At 41.2% G+C, this 17,135-nt stretch overlaps 1 protein-coding gene across 2 annotated transcripts in view; it reads left to right on the forward strand.

Moving 5' to 3' along the window:
• Window positions 1–17,135, forward strand: part of mdga1 (MAM domain containing glycosylphosphatidylinositol anchor 1) — a 234,347-nt gene that overhangs the window by 180,371 nt on the left and 36,841 nt on the right. For both annotated transcript variants that reach the window (XM_033627130.2, XM_033627141.2), the window contains exons 12-15: window positions 10,289–10,469; window positions 10,580–10,603; window positions 13,412–13,564; window positions 13,657–13,818. In XM_033627130.2, the coding sequence (XP_033483021.1) occupies window positions 10,289–10,469; window positions 10,580–10,603; window positions 13,412–13,564; window positions 13,657–13,818 (520 nt within the window). The remainder of the gene's footprint in view (window positions 1–10,288; window positions 10,470–10,579; window positions 10,604–13,411; window positions 13,565–13,656; window positions 13,819–17,135) is intronic.

Genomic DNA, 17,135 nt, shown 5'->3' on the forward strand with positions numbered 1-17,135 from the left:
AAAGAAGTACTGTGAATTATGAGAGATAATTAAAATGTGCTGATTTTACCTTTTTTCCAACAAGAGAGACGGATTTACGAAGCTTTATGTAGCTTGTTTTATTGGGGCGCACTGGCATAGAAAGTTGTCTGTCTTCACAGTCTCACTATATTAATTAATGCAGTGTATGTCGCTCATGCATATGCATTTAGGAGAGTAGAATGCACATTTACATTTACTCAATTTCAGAGGGTCACATTTAGGTGGAATATTCTGCTCTAAAAAGCAGCTGTTCATTTGTTCACATATATTGAGTGATGTTGTGTTTAGGGAAGAAGATATTTAAGTAACCCTCTGTAGCAAACTTATTAATATCAGACAAACAGGCTGATTAGCTTCAATGTACCAGATGAAAAACAGGAAATGTCAGCCACTTGAAAAGAAAAAGATGTCAAGTAGCCAGTACCAAATTCGACATCTGATCATTTTACCAACAGAGAGAGAGAAAGGAAGTTTTGAGTGAGTGGTTATTAAACTTGAACCTGATGTTCCCTGAGCTGGTAATGCACTCAGTGAACATCTCTCTATCTCATCTTCCATTCCCTTTTTGTGTGATCCAAAACACCCAAACACCAATGTACCAAACCTACAAATGATGGCTAGCTTAGCAGCAGATGCTCTGACTGCATGTGTGGGAGAGTGTTTATGTATGTGTTCAGGCTCAGCCTCTGACTGAACTCCAAACTCAACCGAAACTCTAGTTCTTTCTGTTATTTTCCTACCATCTCATGCATTTATGAAGCAGATTCTCAAACTCTATGCACCCTTTGTGGCTCACCTGGAAAATTTGTGTCTAACTTCATCTTTCCTCTAACTTTATACGTAGTTTCACCGTGTCTAAAATTCAGCTTTCATTCCATCTGAACTCCCAGTGAGGAGTTTGTTTAATGGCCCCTACAGTATTTGTTTAACATTTTTTTCGTATAAAAAAAAACATTTTACCTCATCACTTTATGAGTAAATTTTGCCCAGATCGTGGCCTTGGTGAATACTTTGGAGTTTTCATCCACATGAATTTGAAGCTTACTAAGCTAAGGAATAGTTAAAGACATTTTCCTGAATATTTAAAGCAGTTTTGAAAATTGGCACCAGCAACCAGCCAAATGCTGGTAAAATATGCAAGTGTCAGCTTGATTCATTCACTCACCAGCCAAAAAAAATTTATTGAGAGCTTGGTATATTGTGGAATCCACCAACAGCAGTGGCAGGTGGACAAAATATTTAATTTTCAAATCCTGATTCGAAGGTTCCAATAATATTTTAGAATGAAGCTTTGAATGACTGTCATCATACAGAAAAATCCTTGAGCAAAATCCTCAATATAAAAAAATTCATTCACTGGACTGAATGAGTTAGTCTCAAGTATTAAATCAACTTTCATTAATGAATAAATGTAATTCATGTTGCAGTTAGATTGTTGAGTAGATGGTCTGCCAGCAAAACAAGCTTGTTTATAGCATGGGAGCTAACTAGCCAACAAGGACAGCAGATAATATCACCGCTGTTTTGCATTATCACCACCAACTGGAAGAAAACCACAGCTACCTAACCTGCTTTCTTGACTTGACTTTATTTTTTTTTTTTTAAACAGGGACAATACATATTGATGAACACACAAGGGTAAATATGCAAGATTGTAGCCAGTGGCTAATTTCCATCTTTTGTCCCTGCGGCAATTAATGCCAAACACATAAAAACAGGACAGCAACAAACAACAGGACAACAAGGCCATATACATCAATAAAACAGTAATAACAGAAAGTACAGTAGGACTAAAAAAAATAAATAAAAAACATTAAACAATAAACCAAGTTACTAATGACAGACCAGCAATTAAGTGACCATAGAAAGTTGGATTTAGGTGTAAAAGTGCTTAAGTGCTAAAGTGCTCTAGTGCTAAAGTGCTTGAGTGTTAAGATATACAAGAAGAGAATTGCACATTGCCCGTTACAAAGTGCTAATTCACAAGTTTGTAAAGTGCTGGTATAAATTGCACATTGCCCTTTTGCACTTTGCACACACGGACATGTGTGTGCAGGTATTATTGCACAGGTTAGCATACATAGTTGTAATTATGTACACACTATTTCACAACATTTGCATACATAACTAAGTGTATGTAAACAGACAGGGTCACAAGACTGGTTTGTCACCAGCAACACCCCCCCCTAGATCCTGATCTAGTCGATCGATTTAAGTTTGTCTTTATAAATTCTTTTAGTGGAGGTGGAGCTAGTCCATGGAGAATCTTGTATACTAAGGAAGCATCTGCATAATTTATTATATTTTCCCAACTCAGCAATTCATGTTTCTTTAAGATATTACAATGATGGTGTGTGTTGGGTTTTTTGTCTAAGACTTTTAGAGCTTGCTTGTATGCAAATTCGACAGACTTTAATGTGGACTTGCATGCCGGTGCCCAAGTTGTTATACAGTAGGTAATATGTGGCATGATCATTGCATTTAGATATAATTTTGCAGAGTCAAGAGTTAAGTTATTTCGAATGTATCTAAAATTCGACAGGTTGTATTTTATTCTATTCACAGTTTTTTTTACTTGTTGTTTAAAACATAGCTGTGAATCAATGATAATTCCTAGATATTTAAACTCCTGTACAACTTCAAGCTTTGTTCCATTTACATAAATGTCAGGAGTTATGTCAGCATTTGCCTTTTTAGAAAAAACCATACAAACAGTTTTTGACACATTAAGATGCAGATGAGAAAGGTTCAACCAGTATGACACTTTGGACATAGCAGCTGATAGATCTTGTGCAGCTTGGCATTTAGTTTTTGCATGCACATACACAACAGCATCATCAGCATACATCTGGAACGTTACGTTTGACGGACAGCTATTTGGCAGATCATTAATGTACAGACTGAACAACAATGGTCCCAAAACCGAACCTTGAGGTACACCAAGAGTATTGTCAGAAGTTTCAGATGTAGTATTGTGTACTCTAACACACTGTTTCCTCTGCACAATATATGATTCTATCCATTGCAATGTATTTACCGACAAATTAAAATAAGACAGCTTAGTTAATAAAATTTGATGATTCACAGTATCAAACGCCTTCTTCAAGTCAAGAAAAACAGCTCCTATAACACCACCGCTATCAATTTTAGACTTTAAATTTTCCACAAAGAAACAAATTGCCGTCTCAGTAGAATGTTTTTTTCTGAAGCCAAACTGCATTGGGTTTAAGTTGTATGGACTATTATTCAAATGTTTAATGAACTGCTCTGCCACCAGTTTTTCAGCTACTTTGGAAACTGCAGGGAGAATGCAGTTCTGGAGGTTGCTCCGTTGTGGCAGCCCAGTCTTTGGGCCTGGGCCGGTAAGCCTCATTCCCAGTAGGACCTTCTCTCTGTTACACCACAAGTTACACACAGGAAGTCTACTCCAGCTGTGGGCTCCCCTTGTGGAGTTCTTGCCCTGACTGCAACTGTGCAGACATACCTATTTAAGCATTGAATAATAATACAAATGGAAAAAAAGCTGTGCATTACTATTGATTTGGAATTTAAATGCCAATGTCATGAATGAAACTTCAAAGCTTCGAACTATTAAGTACAGCCCTAGTTTTATGTATGATTAGTATCGATTGTGTAGCAGCCGAAATACATGGGACATGGATGTGACGTGGGGGTTTTACCAACTACACAGATTCGGCATTTCTAGCATGTAGTTGTGTGCCAGCTTACTGTTTGCATATTAAGTTTTGTCAAGTGATAATGTAGCTGGTTATTTATTGTTTGGAAGCATATAGACTTTTCTAACTAGCACTGAATTAATTAAATAGATCATTTTACAACAGGATGCATTGATCTGATTGATTTATTTTACTGTGAAATGTAAAAACACCTGCAAGGTTGCTCTGCTCCATCACATTGCCTCTGGTACAGTGAGGTATTCATTTGAGTCCTTTTTAAACAGATTATGGGCAGCACGGTGGTGCAGTGGTTAGCATTGTCGCCTCACAGCAAGAGGGTCACTGGTTCGAACCTGGGGTGGAGGGTCACACACAGTCACACTCTCCCTGGGTGGGGGAGCCCCTATGTGCAGAGTCTGCATGCTCTCCCAAAGACATGCAGGTTAATTGGTGACTCTAAATTGCCCCTAGATGTGAATGTGAGTGTGAATGGTTGTCTGTCTCTATGTGTCAGCCCTGTGAGAGTCGAGAGACCTGGCTCCATCCTATCATAGCCTATATGATAAGCAGTTTGAATGAATGATTGTGGTTGGGTATTTTTTACACAAACATGTAGTTACAACCTGTTGAGGGCCACAGAGCCACGTGTACAGGAGAAAAAAGAACATGAGCCGCCTCAATATAGAGAGGAGCTACACAATGCCTGCTTGGCTTCCATGGTGAGTGTAGCAGCTTCAGTTGATTATGATGGACACGCTCTGTGGGCATGCTGCGGCTGTGTCCCATGTATTTTGTCGGTTACAGTATAGTACCTTTAAAATGACGATAATCTGTATGTACACAAACACCTTAGACATATACACCTTACACACACAGTATGTCTCATATTGAAATGTACACATTCTGCACATATGTACCACAGAGACACTCAGTTCAGAGAACAGCCATGCAACATACACACATGCACTTGTGTTTCTTTTAATCCCAAACTTCTTCCTGTCTTTTCGGTGTGTATTCTTCGTCTGCATTGTGCCTCCCTTATTGCTTTTTTTTCTCCCTCTTCACACCTTTCTCCTACCATCTCTTAATCTTTCCACCTCATCTCTATATCGACCACTCGTCTGCCTGCAGCTATGGAGATGTGTATTGTGTGTGTTATGAAGTGTAGCTGACCTGGCCTCAGATCATAGGTTCTTTCTGCACTGAGACACAGTCACACACAGTCACACTCCCATGCAAACACACATCCCCATTATCATATATATGAGAAATTAAGAATATTCATGATGAATTAGAGTTGTACATTAAATCAAATGTATGAATAATTTATGTACATAACCAATCCCACTATGCAGATATACTCGTATATTCACACACAGGGCCTCAAAGAGAGCACATAGGCTCATTGTATCTCATTCATAAAGATACAGTGCACACATGCACGGATGATGACTTGTTCACATGCACACGGTAAATATCATTGAACTGCTGAATTAGTCGTGAAAGGGATCCAGTAATAGAGGATAATAGAAAAATTAACCTCACACTCCTTAGTGTTTGAAGAGGCCGCCTCCTCTCACGCTGTCGGGCCAAATTTCTCTCACATACACACACACACACACACACACACACACACACACACGTCACTCTGTCCCTGTGTTTCTGTCTCATGGCTGCTCCTTCGCTCTCACCCTTTTTCACACATTCTTTGTCTTGTTGTCTCTTTGATGACAGCCTGATGGAGACACAGCTGAAAACACTGTCTGGCTGAAATTTTTAAAAGCGTGTGTATCAGGCACACACATGGGCCGTCACACACACACACATGCACACACATCAAGAGAGGTACATGGACTTCCATATCGGTTTATCAACCATCCACCTCTCTGCCTCTTTAAATATATCTCTCACTGCGGTCACTTTTGAGTCTTTTTCTGTTGGTCCTCTGTCTACACACTCTATAACTTTCTCCCCCTGCCCCTCTCCCGGTCACTTTAGCACACACACACACACACACACACACACACGCACACACGCACACACTCGCACACACACACATTTTGTCCTCTGACCTGGCGAGGAAGGTTAGACAGAGACAGAGGTAAGGAGGCAGACTCATACCTGCAGTGGGAGAAGCTGAACTCCTCTGAGTTACATTTCAGCACCTCATTGATTTAGTGTGTTTTCAGCTCCATAGTGTGTATATACGTGTGTGTGTGTTTGTGCATGCTTTTAGCCTGGGTCATTTTTCTATCATCTATATCCAGCACACTGTAACCAGGACCAAAACAAGAGTGTGCACGTGTGTGTGTGTGTGTGTGTGTGTGTGTGTGTGTGTGTGTGTGTGTGTGTGTGTGTGTGTGTCCAGTCATGAAGAAAGCACACTCCGCTTTCTTCCAAAGCTCCGACTCCTCAGCATTATGAACTCATCTCTCCCTGCTAACACACACTCCATACATATTACATGAGCATTACTCTTCTCTCCTGCTATATTTCACATAATTATGCATATGCTGTATGAGCAGTGTGTAAATGTTTATATGGATGAATGTGAGCGTAAATGGGTATTAAAAGGGCACAATACATTTTATTATCTAACTGCTACTATGCGAAATATTAAACACTGTATTATAATGTATGAGTGTTTGTGTAGTTACGGTGGCAACAGAGCAAATATCTGAACACATGTCTAACAGTGCAGATACACGGGAAGCTTTCTGTATTACTGAATGTGTCAACAATGATAACAGTGCTGAGCAGTGCACCATAAATGTAACAGGCACTCAGAAGCTCCAGAAAAATAATGGCAGATATAGTTACAAGATACTTAACAGATTAAGATTTTATATATAAAAAAAGATAGTATCATCTTCGAAAATACAGCTTGATGTCAAAACCGCGGGGTCTGAAAGACTGATAATTGAAACGTAGGTCCGAGGAAGATTAAATTATTCAGGCAACATAAAGACTCATATTAAAGGTGCATTCATTCACACGTGTGGACAAATCAAAGTGTAAATGGTACATCAGGAAATCGGCAAAGGAACACAGAAATCCTTTTGCATATGTCGGATTGATGGTGTAAGCGCAGACACAAAGACATTTGAGTGTGTGCGTGTAGGCAGTGTTTATGGCTTGTTCCCACCAAACACTATGCTTAAGTTCAGTCAGTTTGTTGCACATTAGAGCAGCTATTTTTGCGTTTCTACAGACAAATGTTTTGACTGGTACCAAAAGAACTGCTCCATTCTATTCGCAAAAAACACATGGCATGTGTACGGCCCTGCAGTTCCATGCCAGATAAAATTTAGGAAGTTCAGACAGCAGTACAGGGAACAAATTCTTTTATGATAATCTTAAGACTGATGGAAATCAGATTTCCTAACTCCCTAAAACTATTGTTTCACCATACATGGACAGACAAGCTTTGGACACAGTTTAGAGTAAGACAGTGGATACAGACATAAAGAGGTACATGGAATATCTAAGAGTCAATATAAAATATGAATAGTTAAAATTGATTCATTGTAAATAAAGTAAATAATTCAATTTAGGATACAAAATCACACTAACAGGTTCCTTACTCGTTGGCTTCTGCCCCTCAGCTTGCAATAACGTATCCCTCTCAGGTGACATATTGCTGCAGAACAAGTACTTTGACTTGTATTTTACATTATTGCACTGATGTTTTTACTTAAGTAACAGATCCGATAGCGTCGTCCACCAGTGGATACAACAGTTTTCACGATATTCATCACATTCAACGTGGGCTCCCAGATTTGGATGGAAAGCTTGTGATTTACTTTTTACTTGCTTTATTTTATCTCAAAAACAGCTATCCCCTCCATCTCCTTTTGCCTTCAGTCACAGACACAGACGAAATTCACAATGACCTGTGATCACCATCCAAATTGTTATTTGTACAAAAGCTCCATTTGGCACTAATACCACACATTTACCTGATGACACTATCAGGCTCTCAGAGCAATTTAGAAACTCGGGGTCCAGGACCTTACTCATGAAAACTTTAACAAGACACATCGCTGTTAGAGAAATCGAAACCTGTGACCTTTCCTTGATGTGATGGTCTCTTAAACTAAAAGGTCGCTTTGCTGCCTTTTCATTGAAAGATGCAGTATCCTGTTATACAACATCCTGCTACCAAGTCCTTTGTTAAGTCTCTTTTTTCTGAATTCCTAGTTAGCTGCTGCTGCTGCTGCTGCTGCTAACCAAGGTGATAATTTGGTGGGTACAATGGTCAATTAACCAAAAAAATTCTACGTCACTGCAACTATAGCACAAGCAAAGGCAGTCCTGTGTCTCGTAATGCAACAGCTGCTCGCAGCAGCACCATAAAGGAAGATTTTGCTGGGGGAAATATGGTAGTTAAAGAGCAGATGGGAGGGTTGTTGTTTTGGGGTTTTTTTTTGACAAATTAACATGAATTAGAGAAGAGGACATATTATTTTTTGGGGGGCGATGTGGTTTATGTTTAGAGAAAGATCATTTTGCCTTCATTGACAGGTACCTGCTGTTGTGCAAGGCGTGAGAGGGATGCTCCATGACTGGCACGAGGGGGTGAAAATTTGGAGAAACTGAAAAATGGAAACAGCCACACTGGCACTGAAAAAAAAAGACTTAACAGCCATTAGTGGCACAGGGCCTGGTGAGGAAGGGAGGATTTGATTCCAAGTATGTTGCCCAGCACAAACTTACAGGGATCGCGTGCTGTGGCTGCCATATGGGACTCACACAATAATTGCAGTCAGACCAAATTCTCTGCAGCCTGGGCAGGAGGCACCATGGTCTTGTCAATAGACACGATCGGCTCAGTCTAGCTGAGCTGGAATTTGTGGTGGTGAGTAGACATCCAATGGGAATAGCACACCTCAACTTGAGTGTCAGAGGACAGGAGGAAAAGCAGATTTCACCGGGGCGATGTCAGAGCATGCAGCACCGTGGCAATTATAGGGAAAGTTATGGGATGCATCAGTGCCTCTATGACTTACCAAACTGCCAAACTGTTATTCTTTGGATAGGAGCAGCTGAGTAGAAGCAGAACAGCAAGCATGCACATATGAGCCCTTTTTTCCTTGTTATATACTCATATAAACTATTTTTTTTATGAAGCATAATTATCCTGCAAAATTGGAATAGGTAACTTTTTTATGCTGCTTATTTTTGGCCAATATTCACATCTAGCAACTTTTGTAGTCAACTCTCATTGTAAGAGCTCAGTACTGTAGACATTTACCATACACAGACACACACACACACACACACACACATATACATTTACACACACTTCTGCTGCATGCATTACCTGATAATGGCATGCTGTGGGTGTACTAAGGTGTTATGTTGGAGTGGCTGACCTAATGCATTAGATTGAGCTCACTGTCAGGTCTTTAAGTAGCTGGGATCAGAGGTATATACACAGCTAATGGATCCTTCTCTCCGTGGGTGGAATAACACAGCGATAGCTCTATTAAAAGTGGTGAAAAAAAATAAGAAAAAAAAAATAAACACCACCAACTTAACTTTCGAAAAATGAGAAGACAACAATTGGACTGGATTAACATCATACCCAGGTTTTATTTTCATATTTGTTCCTGTAAGGCACAGCCAGCTCAATTGCCATTTGGGATTTAATGTCGTTTGGTTTGTACAGTGAAATAAATGTTTCTTTAATTGCTACTATTACAGTAATATTTATTGAGTCAGTGTTGTGGGAGAGGTGGGCAATAATGCACTGTGTGAAAACCATGCAACTTGCTGAGTGGACCAACTTTAGTTTTAGAGAGCAGATCTCAGTACAGAACACAACCTCTGCATTGAGACTGAGGTACTGTGGCCTTTGCTGATGAAGAGATTATTGCAAACGATTCTTTGACAGATACTTAGCTTTGTTTTGCATAAAAGATTACACTGAAAATGTATAGTCCAAGATGCAATCCAACTCAAAGTATTTTGACTGGCTTTGCACCCAGAACTGACTGTATGCCCTCACCAAATTTCCTTGACGAGATCTGGAAATGAGAGGAAAGTTGAACAAACATTGAAAAGTGAAATAATACGATGATATAGTGATTAATCGGCTGTGTGTAGATAAACAATTGTTGCACCCACATCCCAAAGCAAATATCTGTGATCAGTGGTTTGGGGCTTTAATCACATCTGAGCAGACGGTGTTTTTGCCAAGGAAAACAAGATCTTTAACACGAGTTCGACTTTGTTTGCCTGTTTATATAAAATTGCATAAAAGTGTATTACTAGTGTTACACTGTCGAGGCAGTTAATATCGCAGTGAAGCCCCATCAGATTGGTGATGAGAGGGAGCTCTGTGTTGTTACGGGGGTTTTATAGCTGAGCATATCAACATCAAGTGATGGAGGTGAGGGTAGGGATGGTATAACAGAAGGTGGAAAGATGGGAGGTATGCCTGTCAACACCATGTGCCTCTCACTCAGATTTGTCATATTTTCTGGGGATATTTTTTTTGTACTGTTTTTCTGGTGCATATTTGTGAGTATACATTTCAACATGTCTGCATCTTCTCCACTTATGTGTGTTCACCTCTACAAACCCAGAACAAGCAGAACCTGCTGTCAAAGCAAATAGACCTCAAGGGCAAGGAGCCAGAGAAGGGAGTGCTGATGTCCCACACCATCTCGGACCTGAGAATCCCTCTGTCCTACGAGGTCCGTCTGGCCCCCATCACCACCTACAGCACTGGGGACCACATCAGTCGCATCATACAGTACTCAGAACGTGAGTCTATTTTTATCAAAAAAAATTTCCATGTATGCACATTGTATAAAACATGTGTAAGTAGACTGCTCATATCTAGCTAATAGCTAATCAACATTGTTTTCTTACAGCCTACACCTACCCAAGACCTTCAGGTGAGACAGCTCTCATAACTACCATCCTCTGCTCTTCCACATTTCTACATTTCACAGTGCTAAGCTTGTTGTTGTGACCTGATTGATGACAGGGTGGTGAAGTTAGGACGGCATGTTGAATTTTGATTCAAGCTAATTTAGCTTGTATGCTGCAAGCAATGTCAGCACAAGTTTGTCAAGGCAAAGTTTGTCAGGACCCAGCCTTGGCCTTGATTAAATCTTGTTGCTGGGGAGGAGAGTGGGGTAACGGTAGGATGAGGGAAAGCAACTGATGGCTGGAAGCAGATCCATAACATCTTATATGCCATCCTAGTGCCTATGATTGGAGCATATGGGACTAGTTAATGCAGTGTGATTGGCTAAAAGGTTTATGGGCAAAATACTTGAAACTCACTTGTTAAAACTATATTGAAACGTATATTGAAATGTATACCCCCTTTTTCTCTCTGTTAGCGCCCTCTCTCTCAGTCACACTCTCCTACACTAACTCCTGCTCTCTGCCTGACTCCATCCTGCCATCCCTCTCTCTTTCTCAGTCAATTGCATCTTGTCTATTTTCTTCATTAAGAGACACGCAGCATTTTTCTGGCAGGAGTGGCAGTTGGCTCCGCCAGGGTGAGGCAATTAAAACAACAGCAGATTGGAACAGACTGCGAGAACAACAGTGCAAATTGAAAGGAGCGCATGTAGTGGAGCAGGGTGTGAATAGTAATAGATTAGCTCCCTGAAACAAAGAAGCATACACAAGCCGTCCTCGTGGGTAGCGCGAGCCATATGCATTTGCAGCGGACTGTGTGAGTGTCCAGGAAGCTTTTACAGAATCTGTCAGCTTGGATGGTTTTCGTTTTACTCGCTTGCCTCGCTTTTCATTTGTGTGGCAAGTCTCTGATAATGGCAGAGCCCTCCTGATGGGCTAATGAAGGGGACAACACCACAGGGAGGAACCCCTCTATCTGGCTTAACAAGACACTGCAGCATCAGGGATAATGACAGTTGCCTCACAGAGGTTTTTCTGTTGTGTTACGTTTTCCCTTGCTGATATATGCAACAATATCAGACAGCCAAAATCTGACTCCATATGGACGAGAGAAGATTGTTTGTCACGTGAGGCTGGATCTGATCATAGCTCTGTTGTGAGAATAATTGGAAAATTCAGAAAGAATCAGCAGCCAGTTGAGAAACTCAGATGGGAAAAAGTAGAACTGTGCATTTAAGTTTATAACATGCACAACATACAGGACACCTATCCCCTCCCAAACTTTGAAAATGAGTCGCAGCGCTCACATTCAAGTTCTCTGGAAAAACTCAGTGCACTGGGTGCGGTTACATGATAGCTTCTCATTCAGAGTGAAATAAATCTGAATGAAATCATTTGGAAATTAAAGTTTTTCCAGGTAGTTTACATGGGAAATATTCATTCCTAATGAGGGTTTACACGGGAGATCAGTTTAATCGCCTTTATTTGGGTCTGCGCAAGGTTTGGGGCAGGGAAGGTTTCTGATTGGATAGGGGGCAGGGCAGATGTTACGTGTTTACGTTTACCGGAAGAAAACACTGTAGTCCTCGTTCCAGATAACAAGATGCTTGACGACGCCGTTCTTAGTGCCTTTTTCGGGCTTGTTTTGCTTATATTCTTGAAGCAGCAGTACGACAACAACCTTGTTCTGCTAATGCTTTGTCCGTTGAGGAGGAGAAGGGAGATAGAAGACCGTGCTGTGGCGAATGGAAACCGGTGACTGCAACGAGTCCGACTGCTCTATCTCAGCCTGTTGCTATGCACACTATATACGTGATCGCGCCAGAAGGGCAAGGAAACATGCATGCGCAGAAAGACCGGAATGAACTACAAAAGGAATGAGTGTATACAAGTGCTAGAAATTGTTTCATTCTGAATTAGAAACAGAATATTCCAGCCCCTTACATCGGATTGAATTTCCAATCCCATTGGCCATTTCCATTCTGAATTAGGTGTTTACAAGATCACTTTTAATAGGAATGAACTTTTTATTCTGAATGAAAAGGGAATTAAACTGTCCATGTAAACGCACCCATTGACATCGTCAGACCTGGTATGTCTTTCTTGCTGGGGTTCTCACAAATGCTTCTTAACTTCTTTTCATACACCTCCCATACTTACCCAGCGTAAGCCCCCACTGCTCTCTACATAAAGGACTCTTATTAGATCTTTATATGTTGTTTTATCAGTAACTATTAGTGGCTGGATTTTTCTTGCTTTCTGTAAGGGGTCAACCAATGTCATATTGGAAAAAAAAAAAAGACTGGGATATAACTTATAGAGTAAACCATGGTTCAGTAGGTCAACAGCTCTTCTCCTGATAATTGTGCTCCACCATGTTTTTCCCTGTTCAACAATATCTCCAGGCTGTGTGATTTATTTTGTATGAAATCTAGAAGCAGTGAAACCTTTTGATAAAGATGTTTGTTTTTTTTTCTCTTATTACATTTGACACAGTCTGACCTAATCATAGTTACCTGTAAAATGTTCTGCATGTGGGAGTCATGCATCGGCATATGCATAATGTGTGGAATCCACTTTAAGTTTCACATTATATACCCTCCCTCCTACATTGTCAGTAATTGCCTGGCTGTCTGATCTTCACATTTGAAGTGCATTTTGCAGAGGTCATTATACAGCTATATTGTCAATGTTAATTTCCTGGGAAAAGTGGGTCGAGAAAAAACCTGTAGATCATGTCACCTATAGTTTGTAATGGCACCTGCTTGACACGTCTCTGATCTAATGTGTTTTCCCCTCTTGTTTGTTCTCCACACACACGCCTACTCCAGATCACGTGTGTGGTTTTGAGGATGACAGAATCTGCGGTTTCTCTCAAGACCGAAGTGATGTGTTTGACTGGACGAGACAGAATCACCTGACGCAGAATCCCAAGCGATCTGCCAATACTGGCCCCGAGACTGACCGCAGTGGGACCAAGGAGGGTGAGGAAAACTGTACACTGCACAACATCATAATCTCATTTATTCTGTGTTGTATTCAATACTCCAATAGAGTGTTGTCTTGTTGGTTTCAGGGTACTACATGTACATCGAGGCATCCCGGCCACGTGTGCAGGGGGACAAGGCTCGTCTGCTGTCTCCGCTTTTTAATGTGACCTCAGTCAGGGGCCCCAAGGGCTCTGGCAGAGTCCCATATTGTGTCTCTTTCTACTACCACATGAAGGGCAAACATATTGGTGAGTAGCACAGTGGAGAAAAAAATACTCATAAACATACACACACACACACACACACATACCGTCTTCTACCTCACGAGAGCATTCATAGGAACACAATGACACACATGGATATACAGTGGAGAGGATTCCGACACTCGATATTATCAAGGTTCTCATATCGCTGGGCTCCTGTCAAAAGCTGAACTTTTTGCTTGACCCTGGCTTGTAGAGCTTGTCAGATGTAACATTATATGTAGGTGTGTGTTTGTGTGTGTGTGTGTGTGTTTGAAAGAAAAAGCGAGTGAGTAAAAGAGGGGGTGGCAGAGTGTTACCAAAGTTCTGTTTGTATGGTTCTGCCTGTGCCTCAGTGTGTGTTTGGAGGTGGCTGAAGGGGGCAGTGGGTGTGTGATTTATGGCAGTGGCAAGACACAATCAGTCATTTGGGGGAGCTGTTCATCATAATATGCTCTGTCACACAGCTAGAATGCATACATCTTGTAGCCTACACACCTGCACACACACTTACACCCACCCACACACACACACACACACACACACACCTACACACACACACACACACACACACACACACACTTACACACACCCCCACACACACACACCTACACACACCTACACACACCACACACACACACACACACACACACACACACACACTTACACCCCCCCCCCCCCCACACACACACACACACTAGATTTCCACAAAAAAACTAGAGTTACAAATACATGAAGGCACACCCACATTTATTTACACACACGCACACACACATGCACAGTGTTGATTGTTTTCACTGTAACATTTGTTACATTCGGACCTCTGTCTCCTAATGATTCAGTGTGTTAAAGAACAATGTTTGTGTGTGCATGTGTGTTTGCATACCCAGATACATATGTAATGATTACATATACTGAACTGTATAAATGACAGCAAATCCGAATGTCCACCAGTTTGGTGAACTGAATTATTTCGACTCGATTTTCTCAACAACAATCAGATGGATTGCTATGAAATCGTGTGCATTCATGATAAACTCTAATATCTGATCATCTCCACTTAGAGCTTAGATCGGGCCCAAAAAATCCAGCCCGACCCGGCCTGAGCCTGTGCACGTTATGTCCGGGACCGGCCCAGCCCATTCAATTAACTGTAATTATGGGCCCAAGCCCAATTTAAACCCGACATTTTTCAACAAGTTGGCTGTTATAATTAACGCTAAGGACACACCGAGCGCGTTAGTGCCGCGGAAGCTTGACTGTCCACACAGGCAGCGCATTTCTCCTGCGCTCTCCACGTCGGTTAAACATCGACTCCACTCGTCTGTTCCCATCAGTACTCGTTTTTTCACTTCAACAGGTCATTTTAAACATGGGTAAGTCCATATTTTCATCGTTTTTTATAACTTAATAATTTAATGACAATTTGTCATTGCATGTCCATGTATTGAGCGTGTTGGGTAAACACTGAATGAATAGGGCATATTTTTTGGAGGCCCGGAAAGCTGCTCTCCCTCCCACTTATCTCTAACCCCCCCTGGCTTGGGCCGGGCTCGGGCTCGGGCTCGGGCTCGGGCAGAGAATCTAAGCTCTATTTCCACTACCACCGTGACGTTGACATTTGTGCTTCAGAGTGATTATTAGGACAACTATGAGATAGATTGTTATAAAATTTACAACCGACATTCAAGTTCACTACATTATTAGCCTGGTTCCAGACCATACACCCCACCCACTCAGCTGAGTAGGCTTGCATCTCTGGTCTGGCATACTGCAATGAATTTGCGATTTATCTCGTCGAAAAGATGGAAGGACCAATGAACGCAGGGGTTGGGGGCGGGTCTAACGATTAGCCAATCAGCGCCACGCTGATGTCAAGTTGTCCGCCAGTGGGTAACTGGTGAGGATAGCAACAATGGCGACCGCTACAGATCCTACAGACCACATTGACGATGCTATTGAGGTATTTCGCCACTACTCGCGTTAATGGAGGACCAAATTAAGGAAGCTGCTAAACTGGATTTAATGGCTGGGCGTGCACGACGACGGAGACATTTTAAACGGGCAATGCTCGCTTGTTTTCGGCACCCCCGAGGCATGGATACTAATGACGTCAGATTCTGGGTGAGTCGTTGATCTCTACTGATTGGTTAGGAAAAAATCAAATTCCCTCCCCCTTGTAAATCGCCTTCAATTGAGGCGATGTCAGACTGAAGGTTCTGGGAGCTTCAGTCTGACACTCAGGCTACTACATTATGGTAGCTGGTGATCTTTTGACTTTTCCTGTAGTGCCACCATCAGGTCAGATTTCACTGATGCTGTGATACATTTTTTTTATTTTTGGATTGGCACATATACCCAATATGCCCATACTATATATCCTTTAAATCAGCCTTAGCTGTGCTTTGTGTCCAATGCTAATTAGCAAATGTTAGCATGCTAACACGCTAAACAAGCACGTGAAACACGGTGGTAAATATTATACCTGCCAAATATCAGCATGCTAGCATTATCGCTGACAATGTTGGGTAGTAATATAACTTCTTCCATTTACAAGTACTGTAACTAATTACTAATAAAATTTCAGCTATATATTACAATTACCCCAAAACCAAACAACTCATTACAAGGTTACTTTTGTTCTCACATCACTACTGACTTGAAATGCAACAATCACATTGGCGGATTCATCTTCATAATTGTTGTGCTGCACAGGCACGTTTTAAAGCAGCAAGCTCGTTTTGAAGATGGAAACGCTAACCTTAACAGCCGAAAATAGTCCCATTATTTTGATTTTGTCGGGAGGAAAGATGACAAGGACACTATTGCTGCAGGTAGTGCTACTAAAACTCTTTCCTGTACAAAAAACACATCCTCAAACCTCTGGTCTGAAAAACCTACTACAACTGACAGCACAACAATGTGTAGCTCCAGGAAGTACACCCCACCACAGATGAGCCCTCCTCAGCTGCAGAGGTTGGCTTTAGCCCTACACTGGCTAAACAACCAAAACAAGTTTTTACTCTTGGACAACTGCAGGCTACAAAGAGATAATGATAATGAAGCTTGTGGCTGGATATGTTGTGTATGAAATGTTGCTCCATGAGTGACTCTCCATGTTTCAGGCAGAGCTTTGGGAAAATACCGGTCACAGAAAATGCCAGGAAAAAATTATTTGCAGGCTATATTGCTTCATTAACATCGATGCACACATCGTAATTTCTGGAAGAAGTAATTCCATAGCTTTAGAAAAAGTAACAAGTAATAACTGATAAATTACATTTTAAAAGTAACAACCCCAACACTGATCATTCATAAGATAA

The sequence above is a fragment of the Epinephelus lanceolatus genome, chromosome 2 (assembly GCF_041903045.1).
Source record: "Epinephelus lanceolatus isolate andai-2023 chromosome 2, ASM4190304v1, whole genome shotgun sequence".
Classification (NCBI taxonomy): domain Eukaryota; kingdom Metazoa; phylum Chordata; class Actinopteri; order Perciformes; family Serranidae; genus Epinephelus; species Epinephelus lanceolatus.